At 54.1% G+C, this 15,874-nt stretch overlaps 2 protein-coding genes across 2 annotated transcripts; one reads left to right on the forward strand and one right to left on the reverse strand.

Annotated features, from left to right (window-relative positions):
- The first annotated feature begins 1,162 nt into the window (after positions 1–1,162).
- Positions 1,163–5,130, forward strand: TICAM1 (TIR domain containing adaptor molecule 1). Its single transcript, XM_021544069.3, has 2 exons — positions 1,163–1,226; positions 2,589–5,130. The coding sequence occupies exon 2, from the start codon at positions 2,762–2,764 to the stop codon at positions 4,793–4,795; it is 2,034 nt and encodes a 677-aa protein (XP_021399744.2). The 5' UTR covers positions 1,163–1,226; positions 2,589–2,761; the 3' UTR covers positions 4,796–5,130.
- Positions 5,131–7,252: 2,122 nt separating this feature from the next.
- FEM1A (fem-1 homolog A) lies at positions 7,253–11,174 on the reverse strand. The gene has a single exon (XM_021544059.2). It carries the CDS (start codon positions 11,107–11,109, stop codon positions 9,121–9,123), a length of 1,989 nt encoding a protein of 662 aa, XP_021399734.1. The 5' UTR covers positions 11,110–11,174; the 3' UTR covers positions 7,253–9,120.
- Between the last annotated feature and the right edge of the window lie 4,700 nt (positions 11,175–15,874).

A 15,874-nucleotide genomic window follows, 5' to 3' on the forward strand; every position in this document is an offset into this window, starting at 1 on the left:
ATCTTAATTTACTGTTTTTAATTCCAACTGCTGTGCTGAAAGGGGAGATGGGAGCTGCACTGCAGCTTTTGAACTCAGCCCAGCTGTAGCTATGAGTAGCTAAATCTTGCTAAGACAAGTTGTGGGAGAGAAGTGATCTCAACTTATTTTTAATGGTGAATTTGTTTTTAGTTTACCCAAGCTGTGGAACTCTTGAGAAGATGCTATGCTTGACCTTTGGTACCATCTCCCACCTTCTCCACATTTAAAAATACAAGTTCCAGACACAACTTCCATTGTGCCTGTTGTGCTTCCGGGGAGGCTCGGCCCTGCAGCACATCTGGCACAGCTGGGGGCAAGAAGCTGCTTCTCAAGAGATTTCTCTTCATGGATCAGCCAAACACTTTTTCCTTCCTGGAGAAGCACTCAGCAGTATGGAGTTTTCTTTAATCATCTTTCCTAGTTCTGTGGATGACTTCAAGGATTATTTGCGAGTAACTCCATGTGTGAAAGACTTCACAGCCATTAAGTGAGGCAGCTTTTCCCAGGAGTTACTCTGTCATGGGATTAGGATATCCTGTTATTAAAATAGGGGGGATTTTAATCCAGATGCTGGTTCTTTTCCAGAAAAACACTACTTTGTAATAATTTCTAATGTAACTTATTTTGGTAACTTCCTGGCATTGTCCCTGTGCCAGGGCTGGTGAGCAGACACTGGAATAAAGTGTGACCTGTGTTCAAAACCATGTGGGTTTGTGTGTACCTAAAGCTGCAGGCTTGTGTTCTCCTTTACCTGAGCTGTGATGAAGCCTTGCCTTTACCAAATCTTGTCCTTCCTAGCTCGTCTGTTCCCTGCTCATGCTGGAGGGGAAAAAACAAAGTTCCTTTAGCAGGTCCCATGGTTTCTTAACCAGAAAAATGCCTTAATAATCTTGTTTCCCTGACTTCTGCCTATACTCCTTTAGCTCAGGTGCATCTGTCCATGCCCCACTCTTCCTCTGCCACCCTGGATCCTCGGCTTCCCACCGCAGGGAAGGGTCGGTCCCTGCCTGTCCCCAGCGCTCTGTCCCCGCCGGGGCCGGGCTGGGGAAGGGGGCGGGTGTCTCAGCCGGGACAGGGCCCTCCTGCCGCGGTTCCCCAGCCCGGGCTGTGCCCTCCCGGTGCCCGGGTTCCTGCTCCGCCCCGCTCCGCCCCGCCCGTGCTCATCGGCCCGCGCCGCTTCCGCCAGTCCCGGGCACCGGCCGCAGGTAGGCTGCTCCCTTCCCTTCCCAGCTGAGCCTTTTCCATCCCGCCTGCTCCCTTCCCTTCCCAGCTGAGCCTTTTCCATCCCGCCTGCTCCCTTCCCTTCCCAGCTCAGCCCTTTCCATCCCGATTCATCCCTTCCCTTCCCGGCCCATCCCGGGCTCGCCCCGAGCGCTGCTTGCCCGACCCGCGCCCCAACTTCCTCCGTGCCACCCCCGTGCCCGTCCGGGGACCGAGGGCAATTGGGCAATCGCAGGCTTTTCGTGAGACAGGAAAGCAAAAGTGGAATTGGAAACTTTCCCCGGTTGAGAGTTATTTCGGGGCCTTTGCTGGGGTTGCCTTTAAATAGGGAAAGTTTCTGCGGCAGGCTCAGGCGGCGCCTGGAGCAGTGCCCCACCGAAAACCCGCTCAGACACTCCTGTGGTTTAATTCAAATCCCATCAGAGGCCCGGGGTGAGTGCAGGGGCTCAGGCATCGCCTGTGGATGGGGATATAAAGTCTCCCAATGAAAGCAGGACGTGGAGCTGCTGGGACAGAGTCCAGAGGAGGCCACGGAGCTGCTCCAAGAGCCGGAGCCCCTCTGCTCTGGAGCCGGGCTGGGAGAGCTGGGGGTGCTCACCTGGAGAGGAGAAAGATCCAGAGAGAGCCCAGAGCCCTTTCCAGTGCCTAAAGGGGCTCCAGGTGAGCTGGGGAGGGACTCTGGACAAGGGACAGAGGGACAGGACAGAGGGAGTGGTGTCCTCCTGCTAGAGAGCAGGGTTAGGTGGGATAATGGGAAGGAATTCTTCCCTGTGAATCTTCCCTGATAACACAGGTTATCGGCTGGGTTTCCTCTACATCTGTTTTATTCTTCAACATCATCACAAGCAGCCTGCGAGACTCCTAGAACCAGCTGCAGGAGGATACACTTGGATTTACCTAAATATAGCATTATTTAATCAATTATCTTAAATCAGTTGTAATTGATGTGAAATGAACACAAAGAATGTGCTTTTTTGCTTAATGACAGAGTTGGAATAATGCACAGAGCACTGGCACAGCTGCGAGCATGGAACAGATGCAGAAATATTTGGGAGGTGTGAGAGGGAGCCTGGCAGCTCCAGGAGCATCCCCCAGTGCCCACATCACCCCTCTGAAGGCTGTCCTCTGTTCTCCTCACAGATACAGAAATATTGGGAGGTGTGAGAGGGAGCCTGGCAGCTCCAGGAGCATCCCCCAGTGCCCACATCACCCCTCTGAAGGCTGTCCTCTGTTCTCCTCACAGATACAGAAATATTGGGAGGTGTGAGAGGGAGCCTGGCAGCTCCAGGAGCATCCCCCAGTGCCCACATCACCCCTCTGAAGGCTGTCCTCTGTTCTCCTCACAGACTCCAGCACTGAGAGGCCGCAGTTCCGAGCAGAGTCCCCGGGCACTGGAGGTTTGCGTGGTACGAGGAGTGCCACCGGGGCACCCCGAGCCCCACAGACAAGACAACCCTTTGCCATAAGATGCTTTTCCCATCCCTGCTGCAGTCCATAGTGTGGGCCAGCAGCTGATGAGATGGCACAGAGCGCTGAGCTGCAGCCCAGCTTCGAGGACGTGTTCAAAATTCTGTCCCAAGCACCACCAGAGAAACTGCTGAGCCTCAAACTCAAACTGAAGCACTTGGTACCTGGGCCCTGCAGCAAGTTACTGCAAGCTATGGTCCTGCTTACTCTGGGGCAAGAAACGGATGCAAGGATTTGTCTGGATGCCTTGAGGGACAACCAGGCAGCCCAGTACGTCCACCAGATCAAACTGGGAGCTGCAGGAGTGCAGGAAGACGGGGAGGATTTGCAGCCTCCCCAGCTGGATGCAGGTGCCGTGGCACTGCTGGCACAGGTGTACACGGTGCTGGCACAGGAAAAGCTGTGCAGTCCTGAGGCCAGGGACAAAGCCTGTCACGCCAGCAAGGACACTCAGCGGGGGACACTCAACATCCCACCCAAGGAACAGGACAAACAGGGCTCTGCAGCCAGTGGGGGCTCAGGGGACAGGTTTGGGACGCTGAGATCCCATGAGGACGCAGGATTGCCCCACATGGCGAGGAGTTCACCAGTGGAGATCAGAGGCAACTCAGACCTTTCGGGCCCACGGACCCTGTGCTCTGTGGGGAGCTCCTCCCTGTCCAGCTGTTTGGAGATCAGTGCATCACCAACAGTTGCTTTTCACACCCAGCCTTCTGTCCCCGAGTGTGTCATCTGGCCCAGCCGCGCTGGACACCCCAACGGGGACACGCAGAGCCACGGCCCACAGGAATCCAGCTGGGCCAGCACACCCTGCTCTCCCCCTGGGCAGGACACAGCTGCCCAAGGGCCCCAGGCAGAGAAGGTTCTGCAGGTCAGTCCCTGTCACCCCAGCCCTCTCCCTGTTCCCGAGACACCGCTGGCCTCGGAGCCTGCCCAAAGCAGTGACGTATCCAGCACGGTGACAGAGCCTCACACAGCAAGAGAAAAGCAGGATGAAAAACAATCATCTGCTGATGTCCCTGATTCAAGGGCTGTAGTGGATACTGCTCCTGCCCTTGTGTGCGTGCAGGATTCCAACATTCCAGCAGGCATTCCCTCTAACTCTGCACCTGCTTCTACTTCAACCTGTTCCCTTCCTCCTCCTAATTCCTTCTCAACTCTTCCTCCTCTTCAAGAATCTCCCTCCAGAGTATCATATCCCCCTCCCCTGCATTCGTCCCCCTCTCCAGCCAGGCCTCCTGCTCCCCCAGCCATGGATCCATCAGAGCCAGATGGTGCCAAGTTCTTCACGTTTGTTGTCCTGCATGCCAGTGAAGATGAGATTGTGGCCCACCAGGTCAAGAACCTGCTGGAGGGCATGGGGGTGTCCAACGGTGCCACGCTCAGTGAGGATTTCTTCATCGCCGGGCGCAGCCACATGATTTGCTTCCAGGAGGCCATGGAAAACTCTGCCTTCATGATCCTCCTGCTGACCAAGAACTTCCCCTGCAACCTGTGCCTGTACCAGACAGACACTGCTCTGATGCAGTCCATCCTGGACCCCTCCAAGCAAGACTCAGTCATCCCATTTCTACCCAAGGCAAACGCCTTGGAGCGCAGCCAGATCCCCAGGATGCTCAGTGTGCTCATCACCCTGGACGAGAGCTCTCCTCTCTTCTCCAATAATGTGCACAAGACTTTTAACCCCAAGAAAATCCAGAAGAAGAAAGCCCTGTGGGACCAGATGCAGAGAAGGAAGTCCCAGGAGCGTTGGGAACAGCACCAAGCCCAGCAGAACTTGGCTGCCCTGAGCCTGGGCTGCCCTCCCTGGGTGCCTCCAGCATCGCCGTGGCCACCAGGGCCACCAGCCCAACACTGGTGTCCCCCTGCCCCGATGGATGCCCCTCCTGCTCAGATGGGTCCTCCCCCTTCCCAAGCACAGCTGCCCCCAGGTCACTACAACATCACAGCAGGCCAGGGAGGGATGCCACCCCTCATCATCCAACACGCCCGCATGGTTCAGATCGGGAACCACAACGTGATGCAGGTGGAAACTGCCCCAGCTGAGCCAGGGCACAGCCAGGAGCAAAGCAGGCACAACATCTGAGCCAGGACAGCCAAAATTCATTTCAAATCCTGGATTAGAGTGATTCTGCTGGGACTGGGACTATTATTCTATGCATCGAGAGTGCAATTTTCCTGAAGCACAAAAGAAAATTCTTCATTTTTTATTGGAAAAAAGATGTAGTGATCTCTTGGAATTGTTTTTACTTGTGCTGATTTTCAAGTAACTGAGAAAATTATTTTCCTAATTGTCTGGGGCTACTTGAAGATTTTATAAATAAATTTTAATTAATTTACTTGTGTTCCTCTGGTTCTTTCCAGGGATAGTCAGGGATATATGGAAAACTATTCTGTATGTTGGCTGGAGGGGATGGGAGATGGCACTGACCAAATGATTTGAGGGACAATCTGCAAGGGATGCTTTGGGAAGCTGCCTTTCAGGAAAAAGTGGAATGAAAAAGTAAAACCAGCGAGCAGAGTTGTGCAGAAGGGTGGAGAAATCCAGGAATGCAGAGTGGGAGGGAGCAAGGGATCTACCAGGGTGGTACCTACTGAGCTTTAACACCTCGAGGGCACCTGGAGCAAAGCCCTGGCTCCTCCTCCCACGCTCCAGGCACAGCCATTTTCCTGATCGTCAGCAGAGGTCACCCCAAAGCCACCGAGAGATGGAGATGGAGCTGTTCCCTCCCGGAGCAGAGCCCAGAGCCAGCTCAGGCCGTGGCAGGAGCAGGGCAGAGCTGCAGGCTCCTCGGGAGCCACTCCCTGTCAACGTGGATGCTGCCGTGATCAGTACAGGGAAGTTCCAGGTATCCCTGCAGGTCTGTGTGTGCTCGTGGCACTCCGTGGCTTCCCCAGCAGGTTCCAGGAGGATCCAAAGCCATCCCTGCCCGAGCTGGGCTCTGTCAGGCCTCATTCCAGACTCAAGCCTTGGTCCAAGAGTCCTCCAAGCCCCAGCCAGCCCCTGAGTGAGACAGATGTGTTATTAAATCCTTGGAGGAGGCTCTGAGCTGCCCCCAACTCTTGGCTTCCAGCTCTCAAATACTGGATTGTTGCAGAGGATAGATAGATATTTTAACTCTGCAGGACCCAGTGACAAGGGATTAACTCATCCACTCCTTCCAGAGCCTGCTGGCATCTTCCAAGTGCTGGAATTCCTTTTATTTTCCTGGTTTCTCCATAGCACCAGTAAGAGTTGTGTTACTGCAGTTCCTGTCTCCTGCTGTTGGTGCAGGACAGTCCCTCCTCTTGTGAGCACTCCCACATCCCTCCTTTCCCAGCTCCTCTCCTACTATAAATAATCACGCAAAATTACTCAACTGGAAGCTGCTCCAGCTTGTAAACAACCTCAGCAGAGCCACATCCAGCGTGCTTGGATCACACACAGGGGAGGGAGAGCTGTGTCTGGGGCACAGGAGGGTCTGCAGCCACCACAGTGGAGAAAAAACTCCTCTCTGTCCAAGAATTACCAAAATAATCACTGAAACATTGCCCTGCTCCTCACAACTCTGTGTTTTGCCCACGTGGAGCTGGCCCCACAGTCAATCAGGCCTGTTCAGTGTAATTACCCCTAAATGATGCAGTGATTTCTTCCACCCTGTAATTACTAGCAACATTTAATGGCTGGGCCCTCTGTGTAATTACAGGCTGTTTATGTGTTTAAAAAGAAGTGAAGCCTTTTCCATCACACACAATATTCTCCTCCTTGGGGCTGCTGCACCTGACTGGATCCCCCAGCACCCTGACCACAAGAGCCCAGCTCCAGATTTGCTCCTGCCTGGATTAACTCCCTTCCCTCCCACCTCTCTCCTGCCAGATGGAATTGCTCCTTGTACCTGCCTGGCAGCTGCTCTCCCCACACCTGGAGATCACCTGCAGCACAGGAGGGATGGCTGGGTGGGAGAAGCACATCCCCAGGCTCTACAGACACTGCTTTAAATGGCATTTTTAGCACAAAGGCACCATCATTCCTCAAGGCATCAAGAACTAAGGATGGAGCAGTAAATGACAGGACAAACATTCAAATATTTTATCCACCCACCCTCCCTGGGGAAGATCAAGCATTTTTAGGATCCAGGTCCCTGTCTAACTCCAGTACCATTAATTCCTCTGTTTCTACAATCTCTGATGAATTTGGGGTTGGAAAACAAAATTATGGCAGAGTCCCTCTTTCTTCTTGCTGTGTCCACTGTCCCTCATGTGTGAGGCAAGTAATACACGAGTCAACAGATATCCTCTCACGTTGTTTGATTTACATCAAAATATAAAAGAAGAGGTGTCATTTCAGTGTCAGTGTTACTCTTTTCCAGGGGAAATGTTTGCCACTGCAGCACAGATTGGTTTTTTCCACAGGAGTAACCATGAAATGAACCAATCACACCTGTTAATTGTAACCACCCCAGAATTCCATACCCACAGCGTCCCATCCCTGGGAAACCAACTGAAAATAGAGGAAAACACCTGAATACAGAGGCTTATCAGGAAGAACTCCAAGGCACTTGCATTCTAGCAGCCATTTTTTGTTTTATTATTTAAAGTTAAGAGCGCTCATCAGCTCACAAAGGAACAAATCCCATTCCTGCAGTTTAGTTCAGGTTTCAGCCAAAAGGAAAAAAAAAAAATAGAAGGCAGCTAAGCTAACTCTGCACTTTACAGCTCAATTCAAGTTAAACCTCCTCGCTTTATAAATAAATGTTATAGTTAACACTGCAAAATGTACTGGCAGATCTACAACATCTCGAAGGGGCAGAGAGCGTGGTTATTGAGGCTGATAAATACAAGTAGAGAAGCTTCAGTAGCACAGAGAGCAAGGGTGGGGCCAGGGGTCTGCTCTCCCAGGTGGACCTTTCCCAGAGCTCCAGGCAGCTGCTTCCCCCCTCAGCTGTGCTTCCCACCCTGCTCAGGGCCAGGGAAGGAGCCACAGGCTGCCCATCACCGCCTGCACAAGGACAAACTGCTGGAAACTCTTTGTTTTCCACCATGGAGGGGTCTGCTCATAGAGGCAAAAACTCGCCCTCTAACTTAACTACAGAGTTAAAAACAAGGTGTGTGCAGATCCTCATCAAAGGAAGGAGCTTGCCCAAACAGCAGCCAGGTGAGATTTCAAATTCCACCTTGGAAGTAGCACCATCCTCAGTGAAGTTACAAAAGAAAAAAAAAAATAAAAAAAGGAAAAACAAAAGTACTCAAAAGCCCAAACCAGCTGCTAAGAACCCACTGCATGAGGTTTCAGAATGGGGCAATAACAGAGCCCAAGCACATGATACTAAAACCTCAGAAGGACAAGCAGGCACCTTAAATTTTCATTTCTTGCTTCTTCCTTCAGCCCACCCTGGTGGAAACCCACCACGGACACTCACTCGCTTTCATAACCCCCTCCCAGCACCTCCACACTGCAGGTACCTCCTGGCCTAAAGGGCTTGCAAGAGCTCAGCTTTGAAAACAGTTCCAAATGTGCTGTTTTGGCTCCCAAATTGTCCATATTCACCCTTCCAGCTCAATGCCTGCTGCCCTCTGGAGCCAAAGCACGTACATGCTGGGAATGGAGCAAATGGGTGTGGAATGGACAAGCCAAGGGCCTGAACACCACATCAGGATTTTGTCCTTAAAGTAGTTTTTTCCTCCCCATTCATAAACTACAACATCTATGGATGAAACTGTATAACCAGAACTGACCTTCCTCTATCTTACAGGATTGGAGAAGTCTTGCAGCATAGATAGGGCCTGGCTCTACAAGAGAAAAAACATCCCAGCTTTATGCACAATCGTGGAAATCTCAGGCCTTTATCACCATTTGCTACTTGGCCAACCAAGAGAGAGACAAACCCCATCCTCAGCACGCCCAGCCCTGTGCCATCCCTGGGCAGAGTACAAGCCCCTGGGCTGTTGGGCATGGGCTGTCCCAAACCTGACAGGAGGGAGGGGAAGGGATTAGCTGGAGGGTATTTCATTCCTCACTCACTTTCTATCTGTTGGGTGTGTGGGGTGGGAAGGGCCAGAGCACGTGGGGGATGTGTAGCTGCTCCAAAGCTGAACACTGAGTTAATCCAGCACTAACAGGAGAGGCAGCAGGTCCCAGGGAATTTCCGTTTCCTTCCTTCTCAGGACACGATGGTGGCATGGGGAAGGGCTGTGTCCTCTGTGCACAGAGTGCACTGGAGAGAGCTGGTACCTGAAGGTGACAACGAGGGACAGCCGTGAGTTCTGAGGCCTCCTCCTCCCCTGCCCCAACACGCCCGCTGGGTGGTGACAGATGGGGACAAAGCTCAGCACAGCGACGGCCCTGGGCACTTTGGCACAGCCAGCCCAAGCCCTCCAGCTGCACAACCTCAGCGGGGTGGGACAGGCTGGGGACCGTTGGCTGTTCACGCCCTAGTGCAGCTCAATGAAGGCTTCCAGCTCCTCGGGGATGAATCCCTTGTAGGGAATCTTGTGCTTGTCCAGGGCACGAGCAGCAAGGCACTGGAGGGTGATGTAGTTGAAGGGCTGCATGGTGCTCTTGGTGAGCAGCTTCTCATCCAGCAGCTCGTAGGCCGTCTGCTTGAAGGCGTTGGTGGCGTCCATGTGCGCCCCGGCCTCCATCAGGGCGCTCATGATCAGCGGGCAGTTGTTGCGGGCAGCCACGTGCAGGGGGGTGTTGTTGTCATAGTCCCGGCTGTCCGGGTCCGCCCCGCACTCCAGCAGCAAGTTCACCACGTGCAGAGAGGGGAATTTGCCCACGGGGTACCGCCCCACCGTCGTGGTGTCTTTGTCCACGGCCATGTGCAGCAGGGTGAAGCCGTTCTTGGCGCGGGGGCTGCACTTGAGCAGGCGGTAGATGGTCTGGCGTTTCTGGTGCTCCTGCTCCGGGGTGCACTCCACCTTCTCCAGCAGGAAAACCAGGTGCAGGATGATGGCCAACGTCTTGGTGAACTGCGCCGAGTCGGCCACGGGGTCCTTGCCGTGCACCAGGGCCCTCTCCACCTCCCGGACCCCTTTGCTCAGCACCCCGATGAGGTCGGAGAAGCCCAGGTGGGTGGCTAAAGTGCCTTTGGAACGGTCCTGGAGCACGTAGGAGTAAAGCTCGGCAAAGGAAAGGAAACTGCTGGCAGTCATGGGGCTGAGGGGCTCCAGGTTGCCTTGCTGCATGTCCAGGGCGTACTTCCACAGGTTAATGCAGCGCTCGAAGTTGCCGGAGTCGGCGTAGACGGCCCCGCGGTATCGGATGTAGTAGGAGGTGTCGGGGTGGGAAGGGCCCAGGATGCGCTCCCGGATCAGCAGCGCCTGCATGCGCATCTCGTCGGGGTCCGTGATCAGGGCTTCCAGCTCCTCCAGAGAGCTCACCTCCCGCGAGTAGTCGTAGGCCAGCACCAGCTGCCGGGGCTCGGGCTTAGGCAGGTACTTGCCGCCCTCGCAGCGCAGCTCCATCGCCCTGCGCCAGTACTTGTGGGCTCCCAACAGGTCTCGCTTCTTGTCCACAAACGTGGCACCCAGCAGCTCCAGCGCTTCCACAGCAGCCTCTCGAGTGCAGAACACGTTCGGGATCTCGTCCTGACCGGAAGCTGAAGCACCGCAGCCCTCACAGCCCTCCTCGCTGCAGCCCCTCTGATGGCTCCCACTCTGGCTCCCCGCAGCCTCGTCCTGCTGCAGGCCCCCCTGGATCAGGTACTCCACGATGTTGGTGTGGCCGGTGACGCTGGCAGCGAGCAGAGGGGTCATGCCGTAGCCGTCCTTCTCCATGCGGGCCTTGGAGCGCAGCAGGAGCTGCAGGATCTCCAGGCTGCCCGACTCGGCGCAGTCGTGCAAGGCCGTGTTTCCTTTCACGCTGCGCCGGTTCACATCGGCCCCTTTCTCCAGCAAGTAGCGGGCGATCTCGCGGTGCCCTTTGTAGCAGGAAATCATCAAGCACGTGTGGCCGTGCCGGTTGGCCACCTCCAGGTCGGCCCCGCGTTCGCCCACCAGGTACCGCACGATCTCCAGGTGCCCATCGAAGCAGGCGGCCCGCAGCGGGGTGGAGTTGGTCAGCGTGGTCTGGTTCACCGAGGCGCCGTGGTCCAGCAGGCTCCGCACCACGCCCAGGTGCCCCGCAGCCGAGGCCGCCCACAGCGGCGGGGCCCCCTCGATGGTCTCCCCGTCGAAGCTGACGGAGCCGCCCTCCTCCACGCGGGCCCCGCAGTGATCCAGCAGGTACTCCACCACCTCCAGGTGTCCGTGCCGGGCCGCGATCAGCAGCGGGGTGCTGCCGGCCCCGGGGCCTCCCCCGCCGCCGGGCCCCGCCGTCAGCGCCTCCAGTTCCTCACGGCTGCGGCTGCCCAGCAATTTCTGCAGCAGCTTCAGCTTCCCGTCGCGGGCTGCGTTGTACACGGCCGTGCGCAGGTCCATGGCGCCAGCGGCCGCCTCCAGGCCATGGACCGGCGGCGGCGGCGCGGCCCCAGCGCGGCGCGGGGCGGGCGGGGGGCGGCGGGACCCCCCTGCCCTCAGCGCGGCGGGACCTTCACCGCCCGGGCCCGGCCGCCATCTCAGGCTGCGCCGCGGAACAAAATGGCGCCGCGCGGGGCGGAGCGCGGAGCGCGGTGGATGACGGGAATTGTAGTCCCGGGAGCGGCGCTGCTCGCCTGGCGCCGCACCGTGCGCACTCTGTTTCCCAGAAGGCAGAGCGGGTGGGGGGGAGAGGTGGGAAGGATGTGCACACTCTCCTTGCGGGGCATGCTGGGTAGTGTAGTCTCTTCGGCCCGCTGCGGGGAGCGCCGCTAACGGGGCCTCACCAGCGTTCGGACTACACTTCCCAGCGCGCCCCGCGCGGACCAGGCGCTGTCCAGGTGTGTCTGTGACTCCCAGCGTGTGCTGGTTTCATAGCGGTTTTGTGTCTCTTAAATTCCTTGATCTTATGGCACTTCAAAACACAGCAGCTGCACAGAATTAATCTAACGTGGTTTAATTGCAGGTTTTACGAAGTCATAATGTCCTGAGCTGTAACGGAGCCACAGAGATGATGCAGGCCAGCCCATGGGATGCAGTTTCCTGCCTTGGAGGTGGCAAAGTCTTGTCCCCACCAGCGAACACAAATTTATTCACTCCAATTAGGTCCAATTCGATCCATTAGGTCCAGCTCACAACATCCCTCAGAGACAATACCTGCCCAGAGTGAGGGAAAATACTCGAGCAATAAATAGCTCAGCTTAGATGAGCAAAGCTTTACTCACCAGAGTCTATTTTTAGGGCATACGTTGCGTTTAGGTGTTCCTAATCTTTATACAGAGAACTGGCACAGGGTTTCTCCCATTGTATTTTATTTATAGCTGGGTTTCTCCTACCCAGGGAAATAAGCTTAGTCTCATTATTCCCATTATTATTATTCCGTCTGTCACGATTATTATTATTCAGTCCATCCACCCGTTTTAGGTCTTGTCTGGAATTACACTGGATTATCCCACTGATGCCTGTTGCCTTCACACAGAATATCACTTTTGTTGCTAAGAAACTGCTTTTGCATAACAGGCAGCGGGAGCCCAATTTTCACTTCAGCAGCTTCTGAAAGTCCCCGGGAGCAGCAGCAGCCACTCCTGGAACAGAGTGTCCGTGGCAGAATTCCCACACGAGGCTGGGATGGATTTCCCAGAGCAGCTGTGGCTGCCCCTGCATCCCTGGAATGTCCCAGGCCAGGCTGGACAGGACTTGGAGCAGCCTGGGACAGTGGGAGGTGTCCCTGCCACGGCAGGAGATGGACCTGGGTGGGCTTGGAGATCCCTCCAGCACAAAACTTCCTGGAATTCTGTGACACAGCGACTTTGTGTTTGAGAAGAAAGGAGGCAAATGTCCCTTAAACATCTGCAGGGTGTCCATGCTGTGCAAGGGCAGCTCCCTGCCCGTCAGGGCAGGAGGAATCAGGGAATCCTCCAGAACCACCAAGTCCAACCTCTCCCTCAGGGCTGTGGGAACACACAATTCTGGGCAGAAGCCCATCATGTCTTCACCCAGAAAAAAGCCCCATGAGCACTGTGAGCCCTCTGGGTGTGTCAGGGCATTCCTGGGCTGTGAACATCCAGCCTGGGAGTGTCCCTGTGCCTGTCCCCTCTGCGAAGAGCCAGTGCAAACCCCCAGCTCCCCGGCTGTTTGTGCTGCAGGTCAAGGCACAGACACGGTGACATTTCCTCTCCCCGCTGGCTCTCGTGTTGCCATGGTGACCAGATGCACTCGCTCTTTTATCTGAAGTATCTATTAACCAAAGCTTCCTATTAATTTCCCCTCCATAGAATCCATTAGGAATTCACCAGAAACACCACAGAGGTTTTTTTTTTTAGGTCCCAAACCCAGCTCAGAGTCCACCCCTCCTTCCTGGGTAGGCTCAGACATCATGGGGTAAAGTGCAGCTGATGGAAATGGTTTTTCCATTAATAAGAAATTTCTCAGTAATGAGGGAATAAAGAGCAGGAGCAGAAGTGTCACAGCAGCCTCTCCCTGCAGATCCCTGGGTGTGGAATGTGCTGCAGCCTCAGGACTTCACCCCAAATCTTTTCTAAACCAGGCTGCTCCAAGCCCTGTCCAGCCTGGCCTTGGGCACTGCCAGGGATGCAGGAGCAGCCACAGCTGCTCTGGGCACCTGTGCCAGGGCTGCCACCCTCCCAGGGAGGAATTTCTTCCCAAAATCCCATCCATCCCTGCCCTCTGGCAGAGGGAACTGTTATGTGTAGTAAATATAATTAGCGCCATTGCTTGTATGAAATATGGAATATTGGATACTTGTTAGATTATGCCCGTTTGTATTGGTTCCTCCCCCGTTTGCAGGTGAGACTGGGTGTATATTGGAAACTGATTTACAAATAAAGGATGTGGCTGGGCCAGGAGATGGGGATGGGCCATGGCTGGACTCTAGGTGCTGACCATCGGGTGCTGATCATCTTGGGTAAACAACCCAAGATGGGTATCATGGAAATCCTCAGACAGATCCATGTGAATGCAGCCTTCCTGCAAATCTCATCAGAGATTCACCTGCTCCGGACACTGAATTATTCCTCTTCATCACCAAAAAAAAAAAAAAAAAAATTATTAACCTATGGACTCTGAATGGAAGAAAAGACTGACTGCTGAAATCTTGGCCTCAGGCGGAATTTTCCCTATAAAAACTGAATTTTCCCTATAAAATCCACTTGGGCCAGGATGGAGGTGTGTGGGCATAGAGGAAAACCTGTGCTGAGGCTGACTCCTTGTTGCACACCCAGGTTCGATTCCCGGGCTTGGCACTGTCCTTTTTCTGTGGCTGGCTAGATAGAATTTGACCGCTAATAAAATTACTTTTTATTTTTAATCTGGCTGAATAAATTCTCATTTATAACAGAACCATACCCTGTGTGCTGTCCCTCCATGCCTTGTCCCAGGCTGCTCTCCTGGAGCCCCTTCAGGCCCTGGCTGTGTGGCTGCTCCCCTCTTCCCTGTGCCATCCCTCTGGGGGTGCCAGGGACGTGGGGCAGCTCCTGGGTGCTCCTGCTGCTGCTCAGGAACGTGGGTGAACCCCCACATCTGGGGCTCCAACCCCCCCACATCCCTCCCCTGCAGACCCCACGGGGGCCACCTGGGTGGGGTTTTTGGGATAACACAGAAAAAAAACCCCAGAAAGAGTTCTGGGAGTAAGAGGGGAGTTAAAGCCCCATGGGAGGAAGAGCAGGTAAAACGTGAGACGTTGTGACAGGGCTGCCAGGCTGCGTGGCAGGAGGGTTAATTTTTTGTGAAACTGCCATTTCATATTCCCTTTCAGACAAGCTGAATTACACGGTGCTGGCTGCTGCAGGAGGAGCATAATTTCCTTCACAGAAATAATGACAGGGTACTTAAAGAGCAAGTGAATGGATGGCTGAAGTACTGGGCAGAGACTTCAGAAATCCAGGCTGAGCCCTCACCTTTACAGAAGGCTCCTTTGGTGACCTTGGGCCAGTCATTTAATCTTGCTGTGTCTCAATTCCCTGCCAATAACACAGGAATAATAACTGTTCTCTGTCTGCCTGGCTTATTTAGGCTGCAAACTCGGAATTTACAGCTCGTGTTTGCTCTGCTTTGAAGCCAAAGAGCTTCAGTCCATGCTGAGGTGTCTGGGACAACCACGGTGTACAATGTGGAGAATAACAAAGGGCTGGGATGGATGGTTTGGAACATCCTCAGTGTGAAAGGCTCCAGAATTCCTAATCCATTGCTCCCCATCTCTTCCCTCAAAATGTGGAGAAGTTTGATGCTGTGCTAAGAGTTCCAAAAGCATCAGAATTATTTAGGAGCAGAGTCCATGTAGATTTATTGAATCCCTGAGTTCCTTCTGAAGCAGAGAGTGGATAATTTAGAAATTTCCTTTGTGCTCAGTCAGGGCTGCAGCAGCTCCTCAGGTTTTTCAGTGTAAATTGAGGCTTGCAGGCTCCTGTGTACCCAGGTTTTATCCATCTCCAGCTTTCAGCAGTTTGTGTGATTTCCTGAAGCCAGGAAAGATGGGTCCCTGTTCCCAGAGCCAGTGAACACCAGATTGTCTCTATAGTTAAGCAATTTGCTGTACAAAGGGAACAATTCTAAAAATAGGGAGAAATGGCACCCTGACATTAGCAGGAAGGATGACCCAATCCCCACCTTGCTGCAGGGCCTTTGTCCTGTAACTGCCTCCATCAGCAGGGCTCTGATGACATTATTTTCTGTGTTTCTGTAGGGCACGGGGCTGTGGGTACCTGGGAGGGAGGGTTTTGATCAGCCTGCAGAGGATGAACACGCTGGGGGAGCACTAAATCAAAGTTTCATTTACATTGCAGCATTAGTGGCTGCACTGCTGCCCTCGAAATTTGGTGTGGATTTAATCTGGCAGTGGGGAAGTAAAAGACAGGGGGAGAGAGAGTCGTTGTGGTTTATGAAACCTGGATCTTTTCTTTCAGGCACCATCAAGTGACAGCAATTTGTACAGGTTTAAAACTCTTCTGGCAACAGATTTATGGCTGCCCCTGGATCCCTGGAAATATCCAAGGCCAGGCTGGACAGGGCTTGGAGCAACCTGGGGTAGGGGAAGGTGTCCCTGCCCATGGCAGGGGTGGCACTGGGAGAGCTTTAAGGTCCTTCCAACCCAAACCATTCTGTGATTCCTAATTCACATCTGCCATAGTTCCAGTGATGTGGACAATGCTGA

Source organism: Lonchura striata, chromosome 28 (genome assembly GCF_046129695.1).
Source record: "Lonchura striata isolate bLonStr1 chromosome 28, bLonStr1.mat, whole genome shotgun sequence".
NCBI classification, from domain to species: Eukaryota; Metazoa; Chordata; class Aves; order Passeriformes; family Estrildidae; genus Lonchura; species Lonchura striata.

Bases quoted from the DNA above. Each gene is read 5' to 3' on its own strand.
- TICAM1 (XM_021544069.3), top strand. From the start codon at position 2,762: ATGGCACAGAGCGCTGAGCTGCAGCCCAGCTTCGAGGACGTGTTCAAA.
- FEM1A (XM_021544059.2), bottom strand. From the start codon at position 11,109: ATGGACCTGCGCACGGCCGTGTACAACGCAGCCCGCGACGGGAAGCTG.